General features: G+C 38.2%; 1 protein-coding gene across 6 annotated transcripts in view; it reads right to left on the reverse strand.

Annotated features, from left to right (window-relative positions):
* The window catches only part of LOC126182569 (histone deacetylase 6), a 325,057-nt gene that overhangs the window by 39,660 nt on the left and 259,447 nt on the right, over positions 1 to 25,950 (reverse strand). For all 6 annotated transcript variants that reach the window (XM_049924862.1, XM_049924864.1, XM_049924861.1 and 3 more), the window contains 3 exons: positions 23,658 to 23,853; positions 15,195 to 15,324; positions 2,964 to 3,970 (listed from right to left, as the gene is read on the reverse strand). In XM_049924862.1, coding sequence (XP_049780819.1) covers positions 2,964 to 3,970; positions 15,195 to 15,324; positions 23,658 to 23,853 — 1,333 coding nt within the window. The remainder of the gene's footprint in view (positions 1 to 2,963; positions 3,971 to 15,194; positions 15,325 to 23,657; positions 23,854 to 25,950) is intronic.

The following is a 25,950-nucleotide window of genomic DNA, read 5'->3' on the forward strand; positions in this document are numbered from 1 at the left end:
GTCTGTTTCTTCACTTTCAACAGTTATTAAATTTGAATGACCCAATGTACTTGTACATTATGTGAAGAACATTACACATCTACACCATCTTCGTTATGAAATTGATCAGTACATTGAAATGGTGAGGTGTTTTCTTGATGATTATCCTCATGAAGAAAGTCTCAAAACTGTAATCACTGAAGAAATTATCAAAAAAGTGTACAACATGGTAATGGATGGTTGACAGTAAGAGATGTAAGAAAAAGTTGACACCATAAACATATCAAAAGAAAATTACTGCAAATTTACGTGAAGAATTTACGTGGGCATAGTTCTTTCACAATAAGAACAACAGAAATAATGAATTCTAGTTAAGTGGAGTGTGTCTACTTGCTGTAATCCCACTCTTTTAATATATAATTTTTCCATTTTCTTTTATCTTTTCTACGCATAATTCATACACCATGATTACATATAATTCATACATTCTTATTCACAATAAAATTTGCTAAACTTGATTACTCAATGTATTGATTTCAAGCCAACCATAACAATAGTCAATTTGTGACTAAAGTCGTGAATACCTCCAAAAAAATTAACAGCCACCATTCTCTTCTTGCTAAAGAATGTATTATCTTTTCCTAAAACTTAGTACTTCAAATGTTATTTCTCATCAAAATTACATTTTAGAAAGCTCAAATCTTAAAATGTAATACTTTAAAAAATCCAATGTTATTGTATGGCAGCCTTAAATTTTGTGATATCAGAAACGTAAATTTTCCTTGAATAATATGTCAATTTATGAAATAGTTAAATTAGAGAATTTAAGTTTCCAGAAAATTATTGATGGGCTTTGGTAGATCTAAGTGTGCACCAAAACTTCTGCCTCATACTACTGAGTAATTATTTATACCAGTTTAAGAAAATACAGTTCATAGTTAAACAGATTTACTTCACTTTCTAATATGTTGATGTATTTTCTATTTTTCTTTTACATTAATATTTAAAATATATGAGCTTTCTATTTTAACACTTTGTAATTTCTCTTCTACACACGTCTTTTTAAATGGGCATCATGCATGAAGTTAGTAGATCCAGTCATTTTCCGTCATTCAGTATGCACAGTTGTGTGTCAGTCAGTTGGCAGCTAGCATTCAAAGAGGGAAGTTACTGTGTTTGTTTTATGAACCATTTGTGAATTTTTATTAGGCCATTCTTAAGCAATTGAGCTTATTGATCTGTGTTGTTAAATTTATGTAATTCATTACAAGCAAAGTGGTGATCATGATCGTATTTAGTTGCAATAAATGTGAATGAAATGAAAAGTAAACTTGGCAGTGCTGTGTTGAATTACTTAATAAGTGTTTAAACACCATACAACGATCAGGAGATTATTAGTAGAAGAAGATATACAAGACTTGTGGTGAATCAGAATAGGTCAGCAAAGTTGCAATAGGGGATAGATTTAGGTGTGTTATGAAATTTTTACAATTTGTTATAAGTGAAAGAAGATCAATAAGATTCATAATAGAGAAGTTCTATTTAGTGCCACAAGTCTGGAACCATTTTAATGAAAACTGTTCTCTTGTTTATAGTCGAGGATAAAACATTACAAATGGCGAACAGTTCTTTACTACTAAACACACACACACACACACACACACACACACACACACACACAATTTACACGCTATTTGGCTAATAGCTGGATAAATTCAGCATCAAATTTTGATTAGCAGTTGTTGTGAAGCCAAATATCTGCTCAACAGGTTTCCATATCTGGGAAAGGATGAACATCAACCACAGATTTAAACCCTTTCCAATATGTTGCTAAGAAGCTTGTGATACATCACAACGAGTAAGGGTATTAGCTTTGTTGATACAGTGAAGCATCTGAGAAAAGACACCAACTTCAGTAACAATATGAAAAACACAACTGTGTGAGACTACTGTGATGAAACACAATGAGACAACCTTGTTCCTCCAACAACACACTAAAAATAAAAATTCTCATTCTTAATACACTTCATTCTAGTGTAGCTCTTAGGAATGATTGAAAATGTCTTCCAGAAACTCTGTAATTATATAATAAAATTAAATATGGAGAGAAAATACTGACCAGCTGACTAGAAAATATTAACTGAAAGTGGCCTCATGGAAATCACCAAGGCAATTATTTTTACAATACATTGAACTACACTGGAATAAATTCAGACAATCATTTAAAGAGAAAGTTAACAGCTGTCAACAGTTTCCCCATTGTCTTAGATGAGAACTATGATACGAAAACATGAAAAATAGGTGCCAAAAAGTATTTCCTATAATAAGCGAGCACTGGGTCAAATAATGAAGACAAACCAGCAAGTAAGAAATGTAGATTGTAATGTTTCAAAACATGTAAACAAAATGATTGACAAATGTCAGAAACCTGTAGATGGAAAATTTATGAAATTTATCTCCAAGCACTACATTGTTTCCATTCATGACTGATGATTAAAGGGAAACACAGTTTTACATTACTTTATTCTTAGCCCAAAACAGAGTCAGTCACAAACTATAATGACAACTATAGAAAACAATGTACAACTTCAATTTGAATATTCTCCTTAAAAATAAAGTTCTTTTCTTAAAATATAAAAAAGGGATAAGCTCCGCCTGTTTGAGCACTGTCATGGTTACAGGTACATAAAGCCTTATGTTTCTTGTGTGACAGAATGTAAATTATAGGATGTGCAATATGTAAAATAAGGGAACAAGGTCTCACACAACATTTCTTTGTCCAAAATGCCTTTCATGTTCATTAACAATTAACTCATTCTACATAGTTTCCATAATTTCATACAAAAGACCTACAGAACATGTGACCAACATCCCAAAAGTAATTTCAAATGTATGGCTATTCCCACCCCATTTGCCCAATTACCTTTGACATTATAAATTTACAAATTATGATAATGTTGTAAAACCAAAAGTAGTGTTCTCACCTGCATATTTTCAGCTAAGTAGTCCACAAGACGACGTGGTCTGCTGCTTGACCCAGACGCAGCAGAAGAATCAGCAGCATCCCCACCATCTGCAGAATTACTTGCCCCAGCTTGTTGGGAGTTGCTTCCACTGCTGCTTGTATTATTATCTGCCATTCTGCGAAGTGATACTTCGGTATCTCCTATACCTTTTGGATGTTTTTCTGTGATTGGATTCTCATTGCTATCATGTCCTAAATCTGACAAAAGTGAAAGTTCAGAATTTTTTCTTGCTACATTTCTGTTTTTCTCATCTAGTTCAAGTTCAGCTTCAATTTTGTCAGAAAACTGTGTATTTACAACTGTTTCATTACAAACATTCTCTGGTATTGTGACACTGACTGGTGGGCTAAGAGACCAAGATGGGTTACAGTCTCCTGGAGAAGAAATTGGGCTTATAAGTGAACTTGTTCCTGAAAAGTCCATAGGACTGTCTGGAGACTTGTCTTCACCAGAACTTGAGAAATAATTGCTATCATTTAAGTAATTATCTTTGGTTGTTATGTGACTAGATGCAGATTTTGAATAGTGTAGTGCCACTTCCTCTCTTAAATTTATTCTAGCGAATGTATCTTCCAATGAAATCGAACTGGCATTGGGAATCTGTGCTGACATTTCTTCTTTGCATTGTGAACAGCTGCTTACCACATCAGTATCTCCCACTGCTTTCATATGGTCAGTCAAGTACTGCTGATCAAGGAAAGAAACTCCAAATCTAAGACAAGACCAATAATTACTCTGAACTTTTACAACATTGCGAATTGTATTTATAGCACTTTGGCTAGGAGCTAACTTTGCTTGTAATGGTGGTAAAGGATCACCAAGAAGAGCTTTTGAGCAAAGTGTCATAGCATAGGAGATTGATGTAATATTGTATCCGCCTTCTAAACATAAAATTATTTTGCCATTTGCTAATGAAGACAGCCAATGTGCCATGTGACCATATGCTTCAGGTGTTACTTTACAACCTGTAATGAGAAAAACAAAAAATTACATATGAATTATTAGTGAGATATAAATAACAGTTTTCAAACTTTAAAATGGTGTGTGTGTGTGTGTGTGTGTGTGTGTGTGTGTGTGAACGGGGTAGGGGGCTATATGCTAAAATGCTAAATTCAGTAACAGACAGCTCTTTATCATTAAGGCTCTGATCAAAACCCAACATGCTAATTGGAGATAAGTAAATGCTGATGATATACTTTTATTATTTTAAGAGGGCATTTGACTCCATAGCCAGACATACAATTATAGTAGTTGTGAGAGTTTGGAATGGACAATAGCGTCTATACAACAAACACTCTGGAGCACCCGATCATAAGTACTTTTGCGCAAAATCTGGGGCAGCTACAAATGGTAGGTTTGCCTTGTATTGCATGTTCCTACATTTCCCCAGAACCCAACATGATCTACCCCAAGGTTGGTTTCTACACATCTTCTCATTTTTTTTGTAAATTATTCATGTTGGTATTTAGCAAACATGACTTATGAAAATGACTGTTCAATACTATTCACACCTGTCAACAACTGCCTTGGTTGGAACTGGAGTTGTTATATTCTCCTTGCAGTCTGAGGGTGTTTTGCCATAAACGGTTCTCCCTTGTGTAGCTTATCAATAATTTAGAGTGCATGCCTGGGTTTCTTTGTTCAGCTTAGACCTTTCAGTACTTCGTCCAATTCTTCTCGCAGTATCATGTCTCCCATCTCATCTTTTCCTAATTCCTTTTCTCCTTCTGTTATACTGTCTTCAAGTTCGTTTCCTTTATACAGCACTCCTACACATTCCTTTCACCTTTCAGATCTTGTTTCTTTTGTTAGCATTTGCTTGCCATCTGAGCTAACCATTTCTCATGATTTATGCAGTTCTTTTGGATGGAATGTGCTAAATAAAAGTGCAAGTCTGATTAAAGTTTAACCAGTAGTTTCCAAAATAAGTGTGAAATGCATTCTTAAAGCAGAATTAATGTTACTTGTATTAAATCACTAGAACTTTAGACCTCTTAAATAAATTTCCTTAACTTTACACAAATAAAAACTGTTTTAATCTTTTCCTTTCTTTTTGTGACTGCCAGTCTGAGAAGTATGGCACAGAACTATTGGTGGTGCAAATGTAATGTTTTAGTTATCATATATAAATATATGGTATTTTGTAAAATAGTACCAAAATATAGTTATTACTAATGAAATGGAGTATGATAAAATTTCAGTAATTATTTCATAATTGAAGTTTATGTTCATAATTATGACATGTAGACTGTCCTTGATTAAAGAGTTTTCTTGTTACAGGAACATCTGGAGATTAAACTGGACGTTTTGAAATTGATTACATAAATAACAAAAGACATATAAGTTGCAGTCAGTGGATTCTATTTTCATTTTATATTTCTGTCTTGTATGATCTACACTACTTGTGGAATGGGGACATGATTTCAAAGAAACTGTTTCAGAAGCAGTGACACATCTGAATGCATGTTATCACTGAAGCTGGTCAACCAGTTCAAAGAAACATGGCTCAAAACTCCTGCTCAATATGTGTGATACACTATAAAATGCTGAAGTGCAGTACACCCTAGTGACATCTATCAATCCATTTAAGTGGACATTGTGTACAGATATGCTTTCAGAAACATGTGCACTGTGTTCTATATTTGTAGTGAAAACTCTTGCTTTAAATTCTGCAGGTCTTATGATTTTCAGTCTTAACTTATTGATATTTAATCCAAAATGATATGATTTAAAAATAATGGAATAAATAAATCTTGTACATTGTTTATGTATGTAGTAAAAAATAAACTCTCCCCAGAGTTAATCTGACTGCACACTGTGTCACTCCTCACTTAAATATGTGGAAGTGCCACCGCAACCTCTTTTAAGAGCAGAGCTATATCTTGAATTGCTGTGTTGTGTTGAACTAAAGCAACAATCCGGAGTGGGGTAGAGAAGGGGAAGGGATAGCAGAGTAGGGGTTGGAGAGGGGGGGGGGGGGGGGGCAAGCCTGCTGTCTGGCGGAGAATGCACAGACTAGACAGCAGCAGGACAAGGCTGCCCGGCAAAGCATTGGGAGGCTGTGGGACAGGGGAGGTGAGGGGGAGGGGGGCAGGAGGAGAGGAGTAGCAGAGAAAGGAAGAAGATCCATGGGTGCGATGGTACAGAGCAGTGCACAATGAGTGTGAGAGGACATGTAATGGTTGGAGATGTGAGGAGAGAGGGGGCAGAAACCATTGGATGAAATGTCTGGGGACACTAGATTACTATAAATTGATGCCAGGATAATTTCAGGAGTGGAGAATGGGTGGTTAGGATAAATCCCAATTCACAGTTCAGAAAAGTTCTTCGAGGAGTAAAGGATCCACATGGCCTGGGCTGTGATCCAGCCACTGAAATAAAGCATGTTATGTGTAGCTTCATGTTGCGCCAGAGGGTTGTCTACTTTGCTCTTGGCCAAAGTTTGGCAATGTCCGTTTATGCCAATATAAAAAGCTGTGCAATGATTGTAGCAGAGCTCATATACATCACTGTTAAAGGAGGGGTGGGATCCAGAGAAAGGAATTTTTATGGTTAGGCCATTGCAGGAGGGGGGGGGAGGGAGAAATTCCATGGTTTAGGCAGCATTTAAGGAATGGGATGTGGGTCCAGGTTTCAGCCAGGGAAAGGGATTCCATTCCAAAGGCTTCACTTTGAGGCCTACACCCAAATTTACCCACGATGGACTTGTCAAAGACCCACTCTCCTCCTATCAGTTCCTGCAATGGAAACACTTCTTTGTCCAACCAAATCCTAACACTAAACCTGAACCTGCCTCATGCAGTTCATATCGCCACCCAACGGTGATCCTCCTCTGTTGCCTCCCACCTAACCACCGACTAGTCATCTTCCAGGAATTCCTTATCTCCAACTTGGCATCAGCATCCTCCTCTAGGTATCTTCCTAAGAACACCAACCTTCCAGCACAAGAAAGGACAGCCATACACAGCCTCAAAACAGATCCTCACCTAATCATGCTACCTACTGACAAAGGTTCCACCACTGTTGTTATGAATCACAGTGACTACCTGGCAGAAGGCCTCTGCCAACTGATTCTTTCACTTATAAACTCTGCCAGAGAGATTACTAGGCAGTTCCTGGAACTTCTGCCCTGAATACATTTCCCTTCTCACCCCTATGGCACCCACACATCCACTTCCACATGCTCCTCAAAATCCAAACCCAACAATACTGGACACCTCATTGTAGCTGGTTATTGTGCCCCCACTGAAAGAATTTTGGGCCTCAATGACCGACACCTCCAACCAATTGCCTGAAATCTAGCCTCCTACATCAAAGATACCAACGACTTCTTTCACTGATCCTCGACTGTCCCACTCCTTTGCCTTCTGCATTCCTGCTCGTCACAACTGATGCCACTTCCCTATAAACCAGCATCCCTTATGACAATGGTCTTGACTCTAGTGAAAACTACCTCCCCCAACGTCCTACAGACTCAAAACCCACTACCTCATTTCTCATACACCTTACTAACTTTGCCCTAAGACATGACTACTTGTCCTTTGAAAAAAAGCCACATAAACAAATCTGCAGTATGACCAACTCCTATGCCAACATGTTCATATGCCATTTAGAGAACCATTCCTAGTGTCCCAAACCCTCAACTCTGGGTCTGGTTCAGGCCACTGATGATATCTTCACGATCTGGACCCAGGGCCAGGGCAACTTTCCTTCATTTCTTCACAACTTCAACACATTCTCTCCCATCCACTTCACCTGGTCCTCTTTAACCAAACGTGTCATCTTCCTGAATGCTGACCACCTCTTCTCTGATTGTTCCATCCACACCTTTGGCCACATTAAACCTCTTCAGTCCTGAGACTGGTTTGATGCAGCTCTCCATGCTACTCGATCCTGTGCAAGCTTCTTCATCTCCCAGTACTTACTGCAACCTACATCCTTCTGAATATGCTTAGTGTATTCATCTCTTGGTCTCCCTCTACGATTTTTACCCTCCACGCTGTCCTCCAATGCTAAATTTGTGATCCCTTGATGCCTCAGAACAAGTCCTACCAACCGGTCCCTTCTTCTTGTCAAGTTGTGCCACAAACTCCTCTTCTCCCCAATCTTGTTCAATACCTCCTCATTAGTTATGTGATCTACCCATCTAATCTTCAGCATTCTTCTGTAGCACCACATTTCGAAGGCTTATATTCTCTTCTCGTCCAAACTATTTATCGTCCATACAAATACTTTTAGAAGCGGCTTCCTGACACTTAAATCTATACTCAATCTTAACAAATTTCTCTTCTTCAGAAACACTTTCCTTGCCATTGCCAGTCTACATTTTATATCCTCTCTACTTCGACCATCATCAGTTATTTTGCTCCCCAAATAGCAAAACTCCTTTACTACTTTAAGTGTCTCATTTCCTAATCTAATTCCCTCAGCATCACCCGACTTAATTCGACTACATTCCATTATCTTCGTTTTGCTTTTGTTGATGTTCATCTTATATCCTCCTTTCAAGACACTGTCCATTCCGTTCAACAACTCTTCCAAGTCCTTTGCTGTCTCTGACAGAATTACAATGTCATCGGCGAACCTCAACAATTTTATTTCTTCTCCATGGATTTTAATACCTACTCCAAAATTTTCTTTTGTTTCCTTTACTGCTTGCTCAATATACAGATTGAATAACATTGGGGAGAGGCTACAACCCTGTCTCACACCCTTCTCAATCACTGCTTCCCTTTCGTGCCCCTCTATTCTTCAGGGTGTCTACGTGGACAAGGAAAAAAAATTCCAGATGTTTCCCGGATTTCCCGGTTAAAAACACACTTTCTCCCGGATGACAGTATATTTTCCCCTATCACTCCTTTGAATGGTTATGGTTTTGTACACGGGCGTACAATTTCCCGACACTTTAGAAAACGAAACTCAGAGAAAAAGACACGTTTTGGAAATATCTTTGATGTGCAGCAACATGTACGCTGCGTATTTTCGTATTACGAAAACATACATTAGAAAATCCACCAAACACCGCATGTTACTTTCCGAACCATTGAAACAGAGATTTCGAAGCGCTTTTGTAAGCCGTTCGTAACTCATGTCACGTGATCTCGTCAGCCGATGACAGAGGATATTCAGAGCATAGGACACGTGATGTAGTCAGCCAATAGCAACATCAGTGTTAATAGCGCGCCAAACAGGGAAAGTTAATAGTTTAAATTAATATACATAGTGTTGTTACAAGAAAAGCAAAGCTTTCACATAAAATATTGGTCTCAAGCCGCAAGAGAAGCTAAGCTTTCGCATATACTGTTGATCTTTTCTGCGCGTGTTACACTTTAAGAGATATCATACAAATGTGCCTGTAAAATTTTTAATAATGACATAAATGTCTGATCTTCAGGGTTCGAGGGTTCGAAATGCTTCTAAATGGCTCGTCATAAGACGCCTGATTTTTAAATGAGAGTCAAACGCTTTGTGATTTAATAAATTCACGGTCCATTCTTGTACGTAGTTCAACTTACGTAAAAGGATATTTACTTTGAAAGTAACGCTTTTCAAACCACCAATCGTAATATTTTCCCGCGACCTGTTACAAATAGGTTCGTTTCAGCAGTTGCCAGAGAACTCAGGTAACAGGCGACACTGCGCTTGGGTAGATATCATGACTTAGGAAGCCCATATGTACGTACGTGTAAAAGATCATCAATGAAAGATGATACTGCAAGAGCATCGGAATTTCGTGAACCATGTTAAAATGTGCACATTTAAAGTGCATACTTAAAGGCACACTCATATGTCCAGATTCCCAATGAAGTACCGTAGACCCCGACCTGATATTAAGCTTTTAAGTGTGGTTTTCAGGATGTAAACTTTCTTGGAGCACCAGTACTGTATTATATCATGTTTGGCTCTTTATTATGGCATAATGCCATACGTGCTAGAAAATGAAAACGTGCAGTTGAAATGCAGCGAACAGTTGAAACTACCCATTACTGTGGAATTAAACATTTCGTTTCAGATACACTGACTGCCTCTGCGGAAAAGATTAGCAAAAGTCAAATTTCTTTAGCAAACAGACAAAAATAACTTCATTGTTCCGCAAGGCGATTAATGCTTGACTGTCAGAAAGGTGGAAATAAAATAAAATCTGAAACTAATGACATATTTCAGCCTTTAGTAATTATGTGAATGTGTTTTAATTCACTTGATAGCTCCCGGCCACATATATCCGTTTTGTTTTCATTTGACGTGAGAGTAAACGAAGGGGAAACAGCAAAATCACTGAACGTAAACACGGGTCACGTGGAGACTACCGGTACCCACTATAGCTCAGATTGTTCTGCGCATCAGCCCCGGATCTACGACATTTGCGAACCGGGTCAATACTAAAAAAAATCGAATTTTCAAAATATGTTCATCTTGTAGCGCACATCTTTCTGAAAAGTCTGAAACCTAAAACGTATGTATTCGAGGAAATGTAAGACATATTATTTGGTCTTAAGTATGCCCAAGTGCAGTTCCATGCCTCTTTTTCTACTGCACGTCCAAACTATATTCAGGAGAGTGGAAATTGAAATGTCCTCTGGTGCCTCTCCTGCTCCCAGTCGGCCGGTTTGGCAGCCTGCCTCTCTTTAAAAAAAAATCTCGCAATTAATAGCAGATGGGATTATTTGTAATCGAGAGAACAAGAACTCTTCGGAAAATCTGAACTCTTCATTGCCCATTAGTTAATAACTTGCTGTTTTGTGTGTCATAAAATTAAATATAGGATATATAAAACCAGTACTGACAAGAGATAAGCAAGAACTTACACATTTCTTCAAACCTTAGCTCCTAGCATTTTTTTTCTCTCTAATCTTGCTACAGCTTTACATGGCGTGTTTTCCTTTCTGTGAAAGAATCTTTTACCTCATCAAAGTTTGTCAAACTTTTTGCTACATGGAAAATCGAAATGTAGTTATCTAATACTGAAAAAGCTGTTAATACAAATAATACCCAAGACTGGTGTGGTTTCTCGATCTGATTACGTCTATTTTGTCACTGTCTGCTAGATAAAACAAAATAGGCCTTTCTAATACGGCAGTAATTTTATAACACACCAAATAAACGAGACTGTTTTGGCACAAATGGTCATTTTTATAACACGACAGAATATAATCCAATAAGTATCAATATCAAATGCCTATTAGGCCTACTACACGCAAAAAGCTTTATGTTAGTAAATAGTTTCACGTTTCATTCATATGCACCAGATTCTCTAGCATGGCATCGAAAACTAGTATTACGAAATTTTTATATAAATTTGGAATCGTCTTATTCTTCCATAATTTGTGTGATGTCCTTGTTTCTTCTCCGTCCTCATTCTAACAAACAATCCTGTCATCACCAATTCTTTAGCTATTGCTGCCACTGTCAAAATTTGTTCGCCGATTAACTTCACTAACCCTGCCAGAATCACTGGTTTAGTTCTCCCGCAATTATTCTCCTGTTAGGCGTTGTTACGTGTTCGTACAACACGTTTTCCGTGTTACTTCCATAACAGAACTTAAGCGGCTGGTAGCCGGGGACTGTACTACTGGTCCTTACTAGTGTAGCGATCTGGCCAAACATTTTCTGTCAAAACTTCATTTTCTTGGACACACCGAGAAGATAATACATAATCTCTCTCACCTGTTATTCCTGTCAGTCGTTTATTTCCATTCTGATAGTGTGAATCTATGGATTTCGCTAGTAATTATAACAACGCTGAGCCGGCCGCGGTGGTCTAGCGGTTCTAGGCGCGCAGTCCGGAACCGCGCGACTGCTACGGTCGCAGGTTCGAATCCTGCCTCGGGCATGGATGTGTGTGATGTCCTTAGGTTAGTTAGGTTTAAGTAGTTCTAAGCTCTAGGGGACTGATGACCACGGATGTTAAGTCCCATAGTGCTCAGAGCCATTTGAGCCATTTTATAACAACGCTGATCATTCCCACACTCAATCAGCCACATAATCAGACAGTGATTGCCATTCATCCATTCGGCTTTACTCCACTCAGCTCGTATAGCGCCGTCCCCTTTTGTCTGTAGAAAGTTTATTTCTAGATGCGACGAGGATTCTCCTGACAGAGACATCACGTACACTATGCATGCATTCAAAAGTCAGCTTATGATTCATTCAGAAATCAACTTAAAATGTGAGAAGCGTTTCAAAATCATATGACTAATTGATAGGCAAATGTGCGCTGGATGCTAGGTGCTTTGTGAAACAAGTTTTTTTTTCCCCTCAAGAATATGAATTAGGCGCCCCCTTTTCCCGGAAGTATCTAGCTGCTTGCTGCGACTGCTTGCACAGCCAACAGCCACATTCCTGTTTACAGAAGCGGGAGAATCTACTACTCAAACGTGACACTACTGCGCATGCGCATGAGCCCGCGCGTTAACTGCTAAAACAAATCGAATGTAAACAGTTGCGACTTCACACTGATTGGAGGCAATTTGTTGTTATGAAGCACTGCATAGTCTTCCTAAAGCCTTTGACACATTTTCAATCGGCAGACGCTTGCATGAGCACTTGTGTCGTCGTTTTATATGGCGCATTTCCTTTGCAATTTAAGTTATTTTCGTTTTTTTTCTCTCGTTTATGTTTTATTGTTGAAGTATTATTCTGCAGTAGCGGGATACAGTAATATCCTTTGTTAGTGCGTCGGTTCTTACTAGTCAAAATTACAAAAATGTAACTGAAAACTAAAACAATGAAAAATTCCCGGAATTCTAAAAATATCCCGGGTTTTTCCCGGTTTTCTCCCGGATGAAAAAAATCCCGGGTTTTTCCCGGATCTCCCGGTTGTCCCGGGTCGTAGACACCCTGTTCTTATAACTGCCATCTGGTTTCTGTACAAATTGTAAATAGCCTTTCGCTCTTTGTATTTTACCCCTGCCACCTTCAGAATTTGAAAGAGGGTATTCCAGTCAACATTGTCAAAAGCTTTCTCCAAGTCTACAAATGCTAGAAACGTAGATTTGCCTTGCCTTAATCTATTTTCTAAGATAGTCGTAGGGTCAGTATTGCCTCACGTTCCAACATTTCTGCGGAATCCAAACTGATCTTCCCCGAGGTCGGCTTCTACCAGTTTTTCCATTCGTCTGTAAAGAATTCGCGTTAGTATTTTGCAGCTGTGACTTATTAAACTGATAGTTCAGTAATTTTCACATCTGTCAACACCTGCTTTCTTGGGATTGGAGTTGTTATATTCTTCTTGAAGTCTGAGGGTATTTCGCCTGTCTCATACATCCTGCTCACCAGATGGTAGAGTTTTGTCAGGACTGGCTCTCCCAAGGCCTTCAGTAGTTCTAATGGAATGTTGTCTACTCCTGGGGCCTTGTTTCGACTTAGATCTTTCAGTGCTCTGTCAAACTCTTCACGCAGTATTTTATCTCCCATTTGATCTTCATCTACATCCTCTTCCATTTCCATAATATTGTCCTCAAGTACATCGCCCCTGTATTAAACCTCTATATACTCCTTCCACCTTTCTGCTTTCCCTTCTTTGCTTAGAACTGGGTTTCCATCTGAGCTCTTGATATTCATACAAGTGGCTCTCTTTTCTCCAAAGGTCTCTTTAATTTTCCTGTAGGCAGTATCTATCTTACCCCTAGTGAGATAAGCCTCTACATCCTTACATTTGTCCTCCAGCCATCCCTGCTTAGCCATTTTGCACTTCCTGTCGATCTCATTTTTGAGACATTTGTATTCCTTTTTGCCTACTTCATTTACTTCCAGGCATAGTCCGCACAAAGTTTTCTGTGCCATATCCCCCACACACTCCAATTCTCCAACCAACTGCAAAGGAGTGCCCCCTTCATCATCTAATAACATCCTGGATTGGAACAACTGAACATCATCCTTCATCAGGGTTTTGATTATCTATGATCAAGCTCTGAAATGGTGAAGAACCTACCCAAGGCCCTCCCCACCCTCCTAATATGGCGTTGTGTCCACCATTTGACCTCCACATCATCTTAGTCCATCCGTATGCTGCTCGCAATCCTAACCCCTTGCCAAAGAGATCACATCCCTGTGGAAGACATAAGTGCAAGAGGCTGGGCCACCTCCAAAAGCAGCCACCATGTCACATACAAGCACCGCCAGAGTCATTGCATAGTTTTTTTACATTGGTATGACAACCAGCCTGATGTCCAGCAGGACGTGTGTGTGTGTGTGTGTGTGTGTGTGTGTGTGTGTGTGTGTGTGTGGGGAGGGGGGGGGGGGGGGGTGTTCTGAAGACGGCTTTAGCCGTAAGCTGAATGTGTTGCCTGTCGGCAGCTCAAAATGTTATACATATGGAGAGTAGCAATTTATCCTTTTCATAATATTGTTGATATTCCAACATGGACTTTCCACTGTTTGATAATTTTCTGACTGATGGATTGCAGTGCTAAGGGACAATATTGCCAGCATGTACCTGGCTTTGCTTGACGAAGCTCTACTTGTACCTATTAAACAGTAACACAAAGAGAACTACAACTGGCCAGCAGCTGGCACCTACCACCAACTCACTGAAACCTAGTTATTTTAATCCAAGCATACCAAAGTGGGGCCTTATGTTCTCACTCTTTAGTTTCCTTAGAGACTATAACATAAAAGCTGCACATTTCAGTCTGTTCTGTGATAAAATTCACTTCTAGTCTTTTGTTTATCAAAATATAACAGAGTTGGATGAGAAATTTTGTCAGCAGCTATCATTCAGCTGGAAAAAGAGGTAGGTAGACAGACAGACAGACAGACAGACAGACGAGAGAGTAAGAAAGAATGGAAAGTACTGATATAACTAAAAGAGGCATCATAACTATGTATACTTTATTTTGTGACTTAAAAACATAACTTTTTATCCCATAAAGATCGCAATTTTATTTTATTTAATTACTTGTGTATGTATATATCACTGGCCACAACATATTAGAATAAACACATGTAAAGAATCTGATGATGGCAACAGATGAAACTATCTATTTTAAAGAAATTAAAATCGCAACTTTGAGGTAAAATTGTTATAAAAGGCATGGACTCTTGATTTTTTGTGTTGAATAAATTTACACACGTAAGGCAATAATACCCTAACATGATTAATACCGTCATGGCTGCCTAAAGAACTAGGTAGTTGCGACAAAGCAATTCAAAAAACACTTAAGTGAAAATTATTAAAGTGTATCTATATACCTCCTAATGGATCACCAATAGCAGCATCAAAGCCAGCAGAGACAAGTACCAGTTCTGGGTTGAACTGATAACACACAGGAAGCACTACCTGGTGAAACGCCGTGACGTAATCTCCATCACCCATTCCACGCTTTTTAAACAAATCAGTAAGAATCAAATTAAAGATGTAGCTACAAAAATATGATGATAGTACTACTGATTCAGTTGTCTTAATTGTATGACATGTATAAATTCAGTTGCATACATTTATCTGTTGCACGATTTAAATGGTATAATGTCAGCATCACGATGAAATGGGAGTACTGTCAAACGGGGTGATTTCGGACGGTTTTGTCGTTATTTTGACTGTAACTTTCGTATATATTGTTAGATTAAATTGATTGTTATGGAAGTGGTAGGGCATGTTGTTGTTGTTGTGGTCTTCAGTCCTGAGACTGGTTTGATGCAGCTCTCCATGCTACTCTATCCTGTGCAAGCTTCTTCATCTCCCAGTATCTACTGCAACCTACATCCTTCTGAATCTGCTTAGTGTATTCATCTCTTGGTCTCCCTCTACGATTTTTACCCTCCACACTGCCCTCCAATGCTAAATTTGTGATCCCTTGATGCCTCAAAACATGTCCTACCAACCGATCCCTTCTTCTAGTCAAGTTGTGCCACAAACTTCTCTTCTCCCCAATCCTATTCAATACCTCCTCATTAGTTACGTGATCTACCCACCTTATCTTCAGCATTCTTCTGTAGCACCACATTTCGAAAGCTTCTATTCTCTTCTTGTCCAAACTAGTTATCGTCCATGTTTCACTTCCATACATGGCTACACTCCATACAAATACTTTCAGAAACGACTTCCTGACACCTAAATCTATATTCGATGTTAACAAATTTCTCTTCTTGAGAAACGCTTTCCTTGCCATTGCCAGTCTACATTTTATATCCTCTCTACTTCGACCATCATCGGTTATTTTACTCCCTAAATAGCAAAACTCCTTTACTACTTTAAGTGTCTCATTTCCTAATCTAATTCCCTCAGCATCACCCGACTTAATTTGACTACATTCCATTATCCTCGTTTTGCTTTTGTTGATGTTCATCTTATATCCTCCTTTCAAGACACTGTCCATTCCGTTCAACTGCTCTTCCAAGTCCTTTGCTGTCTCTGACAGAATTACAATGTCATCGGCGAACCTCAAAGTTTTTACTTCTTCTCCATGAATTTTAATACCTACTCCGAATTTTTCTTTTGTTTCCTTTACTGCTTGCTCAATATACAGTATTGAATAACATTGGGGAGAGGCTACAACCCTGTCTTACTCCTTTCCCAACCACTGCTTCCCTTTCATGCCCCTCGACTCTTATAACTGCCATCTGGTTTCTGTACAAACTGTAAATAGCCTTTCGCTCCCTGTATTTTACCCCTGCCACCTTCAGAATTTGAAAGAGAGTATTCCAGTCAACGTTGTCAAAAGCTTTCTCTAAGTCTACAAATGCTAGAAACGTAGGTTTGCCTTTTCTTAATCTTTCTTCTAAGATAAGTCGTAAGGTCAGTATTGCCTCACGTGTTCCAACATTTCTACGGAATCCAAACTGATCTTCCCCGAGGTCGGCTTCTACCAGTTTTTCCATTCGTCTGTAAAGAATTCGCGTTAGTATTTTGCAGCTGTGACTTATTAAACTGATAGTTCGGTAATTTTCACATTTGTCAACACCTGCTTTCTTTGGGATTGGAATTATTATATTCTTCTTGAAGTCTGAGGGTATTTCGCCTGTCTCATACATGGTGCTCACCAGATGGTAGAGTTTTGTCATGACTGGCTCTCCCGAGGCCATCAGTAGTTCAAATGGAATGTTGTCTACTCCCGGGGCCTTGTTTCGACTCAGGTCTTTCAGTGCTCTGTCAAACTCTTCACGCAGTATCTTATCTCCCATTTCGTCTTCATCTACATCCTCTTCCATTTCCATAATATTGTCCTCAAGTACATCGCCCTTGTTTAAACCCTCTATATACTCCTTCCACCTTTCTGCCTTCCCTTCTTTGCTTAGAACTGGGTTGCCATCTGAGCTCTTGATATTCATACAAGTGGTTCTCTTCTCTCCAAAGGTCTCTTTAATTTTCCTGTAGGCAGTATCTATCTTACCCCTAGTGAGACAAGTCTCTACATCCTTACATTTGTCTTCTAGCCATCCCTGCTTAGCCATTTTGCACTTCCTGTCGATATCATTTTTGAGACGTTTGTATTCCTTTTTGCCTGCTTCATTTACTGCATTTTTATATTTTCTCCTTTCATCAATTAAATTCAATATTTCTTCTGTTACCCAAGGATTTCTATTAGCCCTCGTCTTTTTACCTACTTGATCCTCTGCTGCCTTCACTACTTCATCCCTCAGAGCTACCCATTCTTCTTCTACTGTATTTCTTTCCCCCATTCCTGTCAATTGTTCCCTTATGCTCTCCCTGAAACTCTGTACAACCTCTGGTTCTTTCAGTTTATCCAGGCATATGTGTAACAAATAAAATATCCCAGAACCAGAAAGTGTATGTTTAGGTATATTTATCTGAGGTAGTTAAATAAAGTGCTCGAAGTCACCCCATGGATTGGGATGATTTCGGACACCTGTTTTTTAAATCTCTGTCCAAAGTTACAGTATATAGAGGGTGAATTCGGACAGTTACTGCCTTTTTCTTTTTTTTTAATTCTACATGCCTTTTATTTGCTTTTGGCGCCGTTTTACACATTTTAAGGTAGTCCTTCGTTATGAATAAGTGATATGGAATGATTGTTTCATCATGGTTGATAATGTTGCTAGGTGGGAGGTTTTCCAGCTTTGCCTTGATACTGGAGAAAAACATCTTAACCGTCTCTTTGTTCATTTCTGCACGAGCTCATTTAATATTTTCGCTTAAGAAAACAGAAATATCTTCTGACTGTCGTTTGAGGAATAAATGCACCAATTCTTCTCCTGGCAAATTAATATGAAATTTCTTCTCTTTTTGGCCAGATTTATCAAGGTAGCCTTTAACTAAATATCTAATACCGAATTTAGTGAAGTGAAATCCCCAATGTGCAGCCCTCAAGATACCTTGCTTCAACATTTCTTCTTCTTTTTAGCACTGGCTGCTCTCACATTTTTTTCGGATGTGCTTCCTGCACTTTTTTTTGTAGGGTTGATTTAGGTATACCATACAAATCACAAGCTTTTCTGTACGATAATTTACCACTCTGAATATCGCGAAAAGTTTTATGTAAAAGTTCTGGGTCATAATTACACCGTACTGTAGCACCTCTCCTGCTCTGATATGTTCTCGGCATTGTCCAAAATCACCCCATACAGTACACAGTTTTACAAAAATCGTCATTATTTTATAACCTTGCACAAGAAACTCGACAAACTTGTACAGAAATTGTCTCAATGCTGTTAGCTACGTAGCACATCGACAATTACGGTTACAATAACTTCCCGAATGGATTTTTAACACTCAGACTGTTCGTCAGTTATTCACCTAGGGAAACAATTGACGCAAAATAAAAGTTGTGGAAAGTGACAAATGCAATCTTGTGGTTAAAATAAGTAACTCTTTGTTTCTATGCAGTGGCAAAGAGCAAATAAGCCGTACTGTCCGAATTCGCCCTGGAGTCCGAAATCACCCCATTTGACGGTACACTTCTAGTCTCAATGGAGAAAATTTTGAAACTGAAATACCAATGAGGAAGCCACAATAAACTAATATAAATTAGGTCAAGTTCAAAGATTCTTGATTTTGTGTAAGACTGTTTCACTTAGTCGAAATGGAACTCATTATATGACATTGTTCATGTACTCTGTCCAGTCTCTTCAAAATCCTTCTGGGTGTACTATTGTCTTATAAAATACTTAATAGGTCAGTTACTTGAATGTTAATTTTTTATAAGATGACGCAGTAGTACACCCAGAAGGATTTTACTGATACCGGCCACAGAAACTTATGGCTCTATCCCATGCCTGAACTATATTACCACAATGTCAACAAAATATCCATCAGTGGCTATTGTTAATTGTTTCATTGTACTTAAAAACATTTCTTTCAATGTGTCAATACATAAAAAATTCAAGATAATGACAACTGTAGTAAATAAGGCAAATGTTCTAAGAATCCATATTTCAAATCTCTCAGGTTCTCCAACACCAAATCCGTTCTGTGGGTGCATCACACCTCTTCTCACAATTTTTCAAGCCAATTGGCCCAATAGATTTCTATAGTATTTGCCTCTTGGTTGTTATGTTATGAAGAGTTAAAAAACAAGAATAATACCTCGGGCCTTCCAGAAAACACTACCCACAATCTTTCAGGCACATGAAACAGACTTCATTTGGTAGAGGGCTTTCTCCAACCCACTGCTACAACAGCTGCTTCACTTCTACCTTGAAGTGGTGGACTCTATTCTCATCCACAATTACAAATTGACAAAGTCAAACATTTTGCTTTTGGTCAGAATTCAAAAAATTGGCACCAATCTTATATAAAATTCGTTATAATTAATTCTTCATGTAAAAAATGAAGCTATTTTTGTTTTAATTCTGAAACACCTATAGCATCAGATTATTTATACACTTTTATTTGTAAATTTTATATCCTTATTACTTCAGTCATTGTCAATTATTCTGCTGTCGAAATAACAAGATTCATTTACCACCTTTAGTGTCATTTTCTGACCTAATTCTCTCAGCAGTGCCTGTGCCTGATTTACCATATTTACCCAATTATAAGACTAGGTTTCTTCCCAAATTTGTCATTCGAAAAATAGGGGATCATCTTATATTCGCAAATTAAACTATTGCTGCTAAGGTCAACATTTTTACATTCTTTAATGGATGAATATAGGGGTTATCTTACATTTACAGATGAAGCTTTGGCTTTTGCGTTTTGGTACAAATTTATTTCCAAGGATCCCGTAGGGTAGGGCTTAGAAAACAATACTTGAGTTCAAATAGGCTCAAGATTTCCCGATACACAGAAGCACTCCTGTGATCGATACAGTATCGACCTTAATCGAACAATCACGTGACATTCGACTTGTGGCACCAGTGCACGAGATACTCGCAAAACTATGAACTAGCCACAACAATATTCTAATGATCTGCTTAAAAACTACACAGGAGGAAACAGCATTAAATTCTATTAACTTATGAACTTTTGTTGCATTTGAACAGGTCTGCAATAAAAGTTCTCGTGTATGTATGGATATTGCATACATACATTTATCTGCTTTTTAAGTAAAGCTAATTTCTAAAGGCTAAAATCTTGTCATTCAAAAACTATTGCTTGATTATGAATCCAAGTTAATACTTTATTTGTTTATGAGAAACTCGAATGACGTACCATGTGGGTTGCAAATGAGAAATTCGGTCACTGTTCACATCTTAGAATACCATGAGAGAATGTTTCCAGCTTTAGAACAAGATGGCGACAGTCAGATTAAATGAGAAAGAAAATTAATTCAGAATTAAATGTCTAAGATACGAAATTAATCATATAAACTGACTGCAATTATTATTGCAAAAGTAAGTTGCAGCAGAAAGACCCATTATGTAGACAGTACCAACAGATGTGACTAGATCGCCGGTCGATGTGGCCGTGCGGTTCTAGGCGCTTCAGTTTGGAACCGCGTGACCGCTACGGTCACAGGTTCGAATCCTGCCTCGGGCATGGATGTGTGTGATGTCCTTAGGTTAATTAGGTTTAAGTAGTTCTAAGTTCTAGGGGACTGATGACATCAGAAGTTAAGTCCCATAGTGCTCAGAGCAATTTGAACCATTTGACTAGATCGTGGGACAAGTGGAAGTCTGAGAACTTGACTGAATTGTGATTGTGTTCTTTCATTTATATATTAGCTGCTGCTTTTACATATGACCTGCACCCTAGAAAATACTGACTTCCGTGTTCCACATTTGCTCAAGCACACCATTACAGAAGGGTTGGAGGGAGAAAAGTGACATCAGCAACATTGAGAATTGAGAACTATGATGATGAATGCGAGGAGGGGAGAGTTGAGCAGGCAGCAAATTTCACTGTGTTGCAAACTATGGGAAGCTATGGCTTTTTATTGTCATCTACCATGTATAAACTGCAGTTTGCCTGAATTGATTTGTACTCTGAATCAAACCGACTTTAAAATTGAACAAATACTCAACAACAGTGCACGCCTCTGCAGCAGATGGTAAATGTCTAGGTTGAAGGTAGTAGTGTACTTATGTGTTTCGCACAGCAATGTTATCAACTCTTGCCACCTGGTATGACAAGAACGATAGGGGATGCATCAGTTGCTGGATCTACACAGCAAATGAGAGAGTGGTGGGCAGACGATGTATTTAGAAGCAAGAAACACAGTAACATTCTCATGTCAGTATAAAAGTGAAATCCACAATTTATTCAGAAAAAATAATTGTGGCCCACTGTAACCACCACCTTAGAAATCACAACCTATTCGGAAGAAACAGCCAAATATTTGTGATATCGAAGATATAAGTTTTACACCTGTACTGTTAGGAGGATGATGATGATGATGATGATGATGATGATAGTTGAAAATAGTAATACCACTGATACCACAGACAGGCTAACCAAACAAAAGGCAGTTACGATGAAGATTAAGGAAAACAATTTCTTTTTGTTTATTTCTCTTTGTATTAAGAAAATGCAGACAACCATTAAACGGCATACGTTTAGAGTAACTGTAACGTTAACCTTTTAGGCAGATACCTTACGTTAGTAAAAGTTTGGAACTTTGATTAGTAAGAATATGTTAAAAATAAATTTTAATCAAGGAGCCATTTAAAAAAAAAAAAGAGGGGAGGGGGTGATTGTCTTATGTTCAGGGTCATCTTATACTTGGGTAAATACAGTAGATCAACTATGTTCAATTACATTGTTTCACTTTCTCTCTGTTTGTCCTATAACCTCTTTTCAAGACACTATCCAGTCTAACTTTATCCTGCTCTTTCAGCAAGTCTCTTGCATCTCTACAGTTACACTGGTATCAGCACATCTTAGTTTTTGTATCTCCTCCCTCAAGATCAGCATACCTTAATTTTTATATCTTCTCCCTCAACTTTAATTCTATTTCAAAATTTTTCCTTGATTTCCTTCACAGACTGTTCAATGTACAGATCAAACAACACTGGGGATAGCCTGCTCTCCTGTCTCACTTCTTTCTCAATGGCTGCTACTTTTTTATCCTTCAACTCTTATGACAGCAGTCTGGGTTCTATGCAAGTTGCATATAACCCATTGTTCCAATTGTTCCCTGTATCTTAGCCCTGCTTCCTTCAAAATTTCGAAGCATGTAATTCAGTCAACATTGTCAAAAGCTTTGTTTAAATCTATATATTCTGTAAATATACGTCTGCCTTTTCTTCAACCTACCGTGTAAATCAAATGGTTGTATTGCCTCTCATATTCCTACATTTCTCTAAAATCCAAATTCATCTTCAGTTTGAAGCTATGACTTATTAAACTGATAGTTAAGTAATATTCACCTATGTCAACTCCTGCTCTCTTTGGAATTGGGCTTAATGCATTCTTTTTTGAAGTCTGAGTGTATCTCACCTGCCTCACATTCTTGCATATGAGGTGGAATTGTTATGTCAGGCTACTGCCAAGGATCACAGTAATTCTGTGGGGCTGTTGACTAGTCCAGATCTTTCAGTGATCCATCTCCATCAAATTCTTCTCACAGAACCCCATCTCCAATCTACTCCTGTTTCCTTCCAACAACACAAGTCTTCTAGTTTGTTTCCTTTGTATATATTCCTCCCATATTTCAGCCTTCACTTCTTTGCATTGGCTTTCCAAGTGAACTCTTCGTTTTCACACAGGTGTGTCTCACTTTCCTGTAGCTGGCATCTATCTGCCCCATATTCATGCATACTTCTACAGCTTTCCATTTCTCTTCTAGCCATTATTGCTCTGCTATTTTGAATGTTATTTCAATTTCATTTTCTTTTGATGTATATAACTCTAATAGATATCGTTTATCCGGCTATGATGAAATTTGTTCTAGATAAAAGATCATGGGCAAATTAATCCATAGATTATGAAGTTAAGCCTCGAACCATACAGATTTTCAAATTATTCATGAAATAAACCACTTCACCATTTAAGCAGGAGCAAAACCAAGTTTTATTGGTGAAGACCAATAGTAAACAGGCAGACAAGCAGTTAGCTGCTAGGAGATAACTCTGTGGATTCTGTTTTTATGTTGCTCTATTAATGAAATACAAGTGATGTTAAAATTGGGTACATACTGGATTTTCATACATGCTAGCAAATTTTGGCAAAGAAGATTCAACGAATGTTGGAAGAATGGAATTCACAATTTTACAAAAAGTTTAACAGTTTGAACAATAACTTTTATTTTGCTTTTGTTATTCACCTATAGTTCTCAACTTATGAATAATCCTGTATTATAAATTAGTAATACAAACCTTGTTCCAAGGTATATTGATATTATAACCTTTTCCTGGACCCACACCAACTTCTGTGTAGTTTGCATCTGTTGACCCCGGAAAGAAACTGCCATTGTCATACCGATGAAGTGATATGTATAGAACACTAGGGTCTTCCTCAAACATGTGCTGAGTGCCATTGCCATGATGAACATCCCAGTCAAGGATAAGAACTCTGTAAAAATTATATTAATACAACCACAAATAAGAATACACACACACACACAAATTACATTAATAGAACCAAATATAGAGCGCGCGCGCGCTTGGTGTTATTGGCATTGACTATACTGCATTGTACTGCTTGTCTCAAAATGAGAAAGTTGAATGCCATGTGCTATTTAGGAAGATAGTGGTAAGTATGGTGCTGAAAAATTCACATTTGCAATATTCCATATTTCTAGATTTCCGGAAAGCATTTTACATGGTGCCCCATTGCAGATTGTTAACAGAAATACGAGCACATGGAATAAGTTCACAGACATGTGAGTGGCTCAAATACTTCTTAAATAATAGAACCCAGTATGTTGTCCTCGAAGACAAGTGTTCATCAGAGACATCGGTATCATCAAGAGTACCCCAGGGAAGTGCGATAGGACTGCTATTGTTCTCTATATACATAAATGATTTGGCAGACAGGGTGGAAAGCAGTCAGCAGTTGTTTGCTAATGATGCCTTGGTGTACGAAGATACAAGACAACTTAGATAAAATTTCCAGTTGGTGTGATGAATGGCAGCAAGCCCTAAATGTGCTAACATGTAAGTTAATGTAAATGAGTAGGAAGAACAAACATGTAATGTTCAGATACAGTATTACCAGTGTCTTGCTTGACACAGTCAATTTGTTTAAATATCTCAGCATAACATAGCAGAGTGATATGAGGTGGAACCAGCATGTGAGAACTGTGGGAGAGAAAGCAAGTGGTTGCCATAAGTTAATTGGGAGAATTTTAGGAAAGAGTGGTTCACCTGTAACAGAGACTGCATACAGCACACTGGAGCAACCTATTCTTGAGTACTGCTCAAGTGCTTGGGATCCGTACCAGATCGAACTGAAAGAAGACATCAAAACAATTCAGAGGCAGGCTACTAGATTTGTTACCAGTAGGTTTGAACAACACACAAATGTTATGGGAACTCAAATGGGAATACCTGGAGGTAAGGCAACATTCTTTTCGAGAAACACTATTGAGAAAATTTAGTGTACCAGAATTTGAAGCTGACTCCCAAACGATTCTACTGCCGCCAACATACATTGCGTGTAAGGATCACAAAGATACGAGAAATTAGGGCTCATACAGTTGCATACAGACAGTAGTTTTTCACTCTCTATTTTTGCAAATGGTACAGTAGGGGAACTGACAAGTAGCGGTACAGGCTACCCTCCGTCACACATCCTATGGTGGCTTGCGGAGTATCTATGTAAATGTAGATGTAGATTTAGAAATGCAGATATAGACTTGGATTCTGCCTCAAAATGAGAAGTTATCTAATAATGCTATTTAACAGGGAATTTTATCTGGATGAATTATTTTACCAAACATAGTACGAAATAGCTATACTTTCTGCAAATATCGAAAAGAACCCTATTTTTGGTTACTGGTGCTAAAAAGGTCTGGTGAAGCTCAGTTTCAGAAGAGAGCATACAAACATGTTTACAAATCAATGATCGTAACTTTGCATGATTGCAACGATATACCAGTGCTCTTTATAAGTTATTCTCTGATGCCATGTCAGCTGTGGGGAGTATAATGATTTATAAGAAACAAGTTGTGGATGGCTATGTAGATATCATGCCATGGACCTAGAAACTTAAAAAACACAGAAACCTGTACTTCTTTGCTAGTTAACATTGGTACAATGCGGACACTTTAAAGTTACAGTTTATTTTAAGTGGGAAGGTACTCTGAACTATGGTTGCTTTAAGATACTGGTAGAAGGCAGGCTTGAACTAGCTCGTTTATGACACTGCCAATCTCAACAAGCAACTGTGCAGTAGCTGTTGTCAAATGCTTGTGCAAATTGCTCTGATATGTGTTTCACTTCATTCATTGCTTTCTTTTCTTATTTTGAAATGAGTAAAGACTCTAACTCACATCAATCACAGTGTTTGAGTTTGACTATCTCAACGGCAGAAGGAATTGATGATTATTATGACAAAGTGTCAGTTTTGTTTCTGCTACAGCACAGAAAACTGGTGAAGGCTATCTGCTTTGTGAGAGGGAGGCATGGCTTGTTCTCCCAACCATTCCTCTTCTGACAGGTAGTCGAC

Source organism: Schistocerca cancellata, chromosome 1 (assembly GCF_023864275.1).
Source record: "Schistocerca cancellata isolate TAMUIC-IGC-003103 chromosome 1, iqSchCanc2.1, whole genome shotgun sequence".
NCBI lineage: Eukaryota > Metazoa > Arthropoda > Insecta > Orthoptera > Acrididae > Schistocerca > Schistocerca cancellata.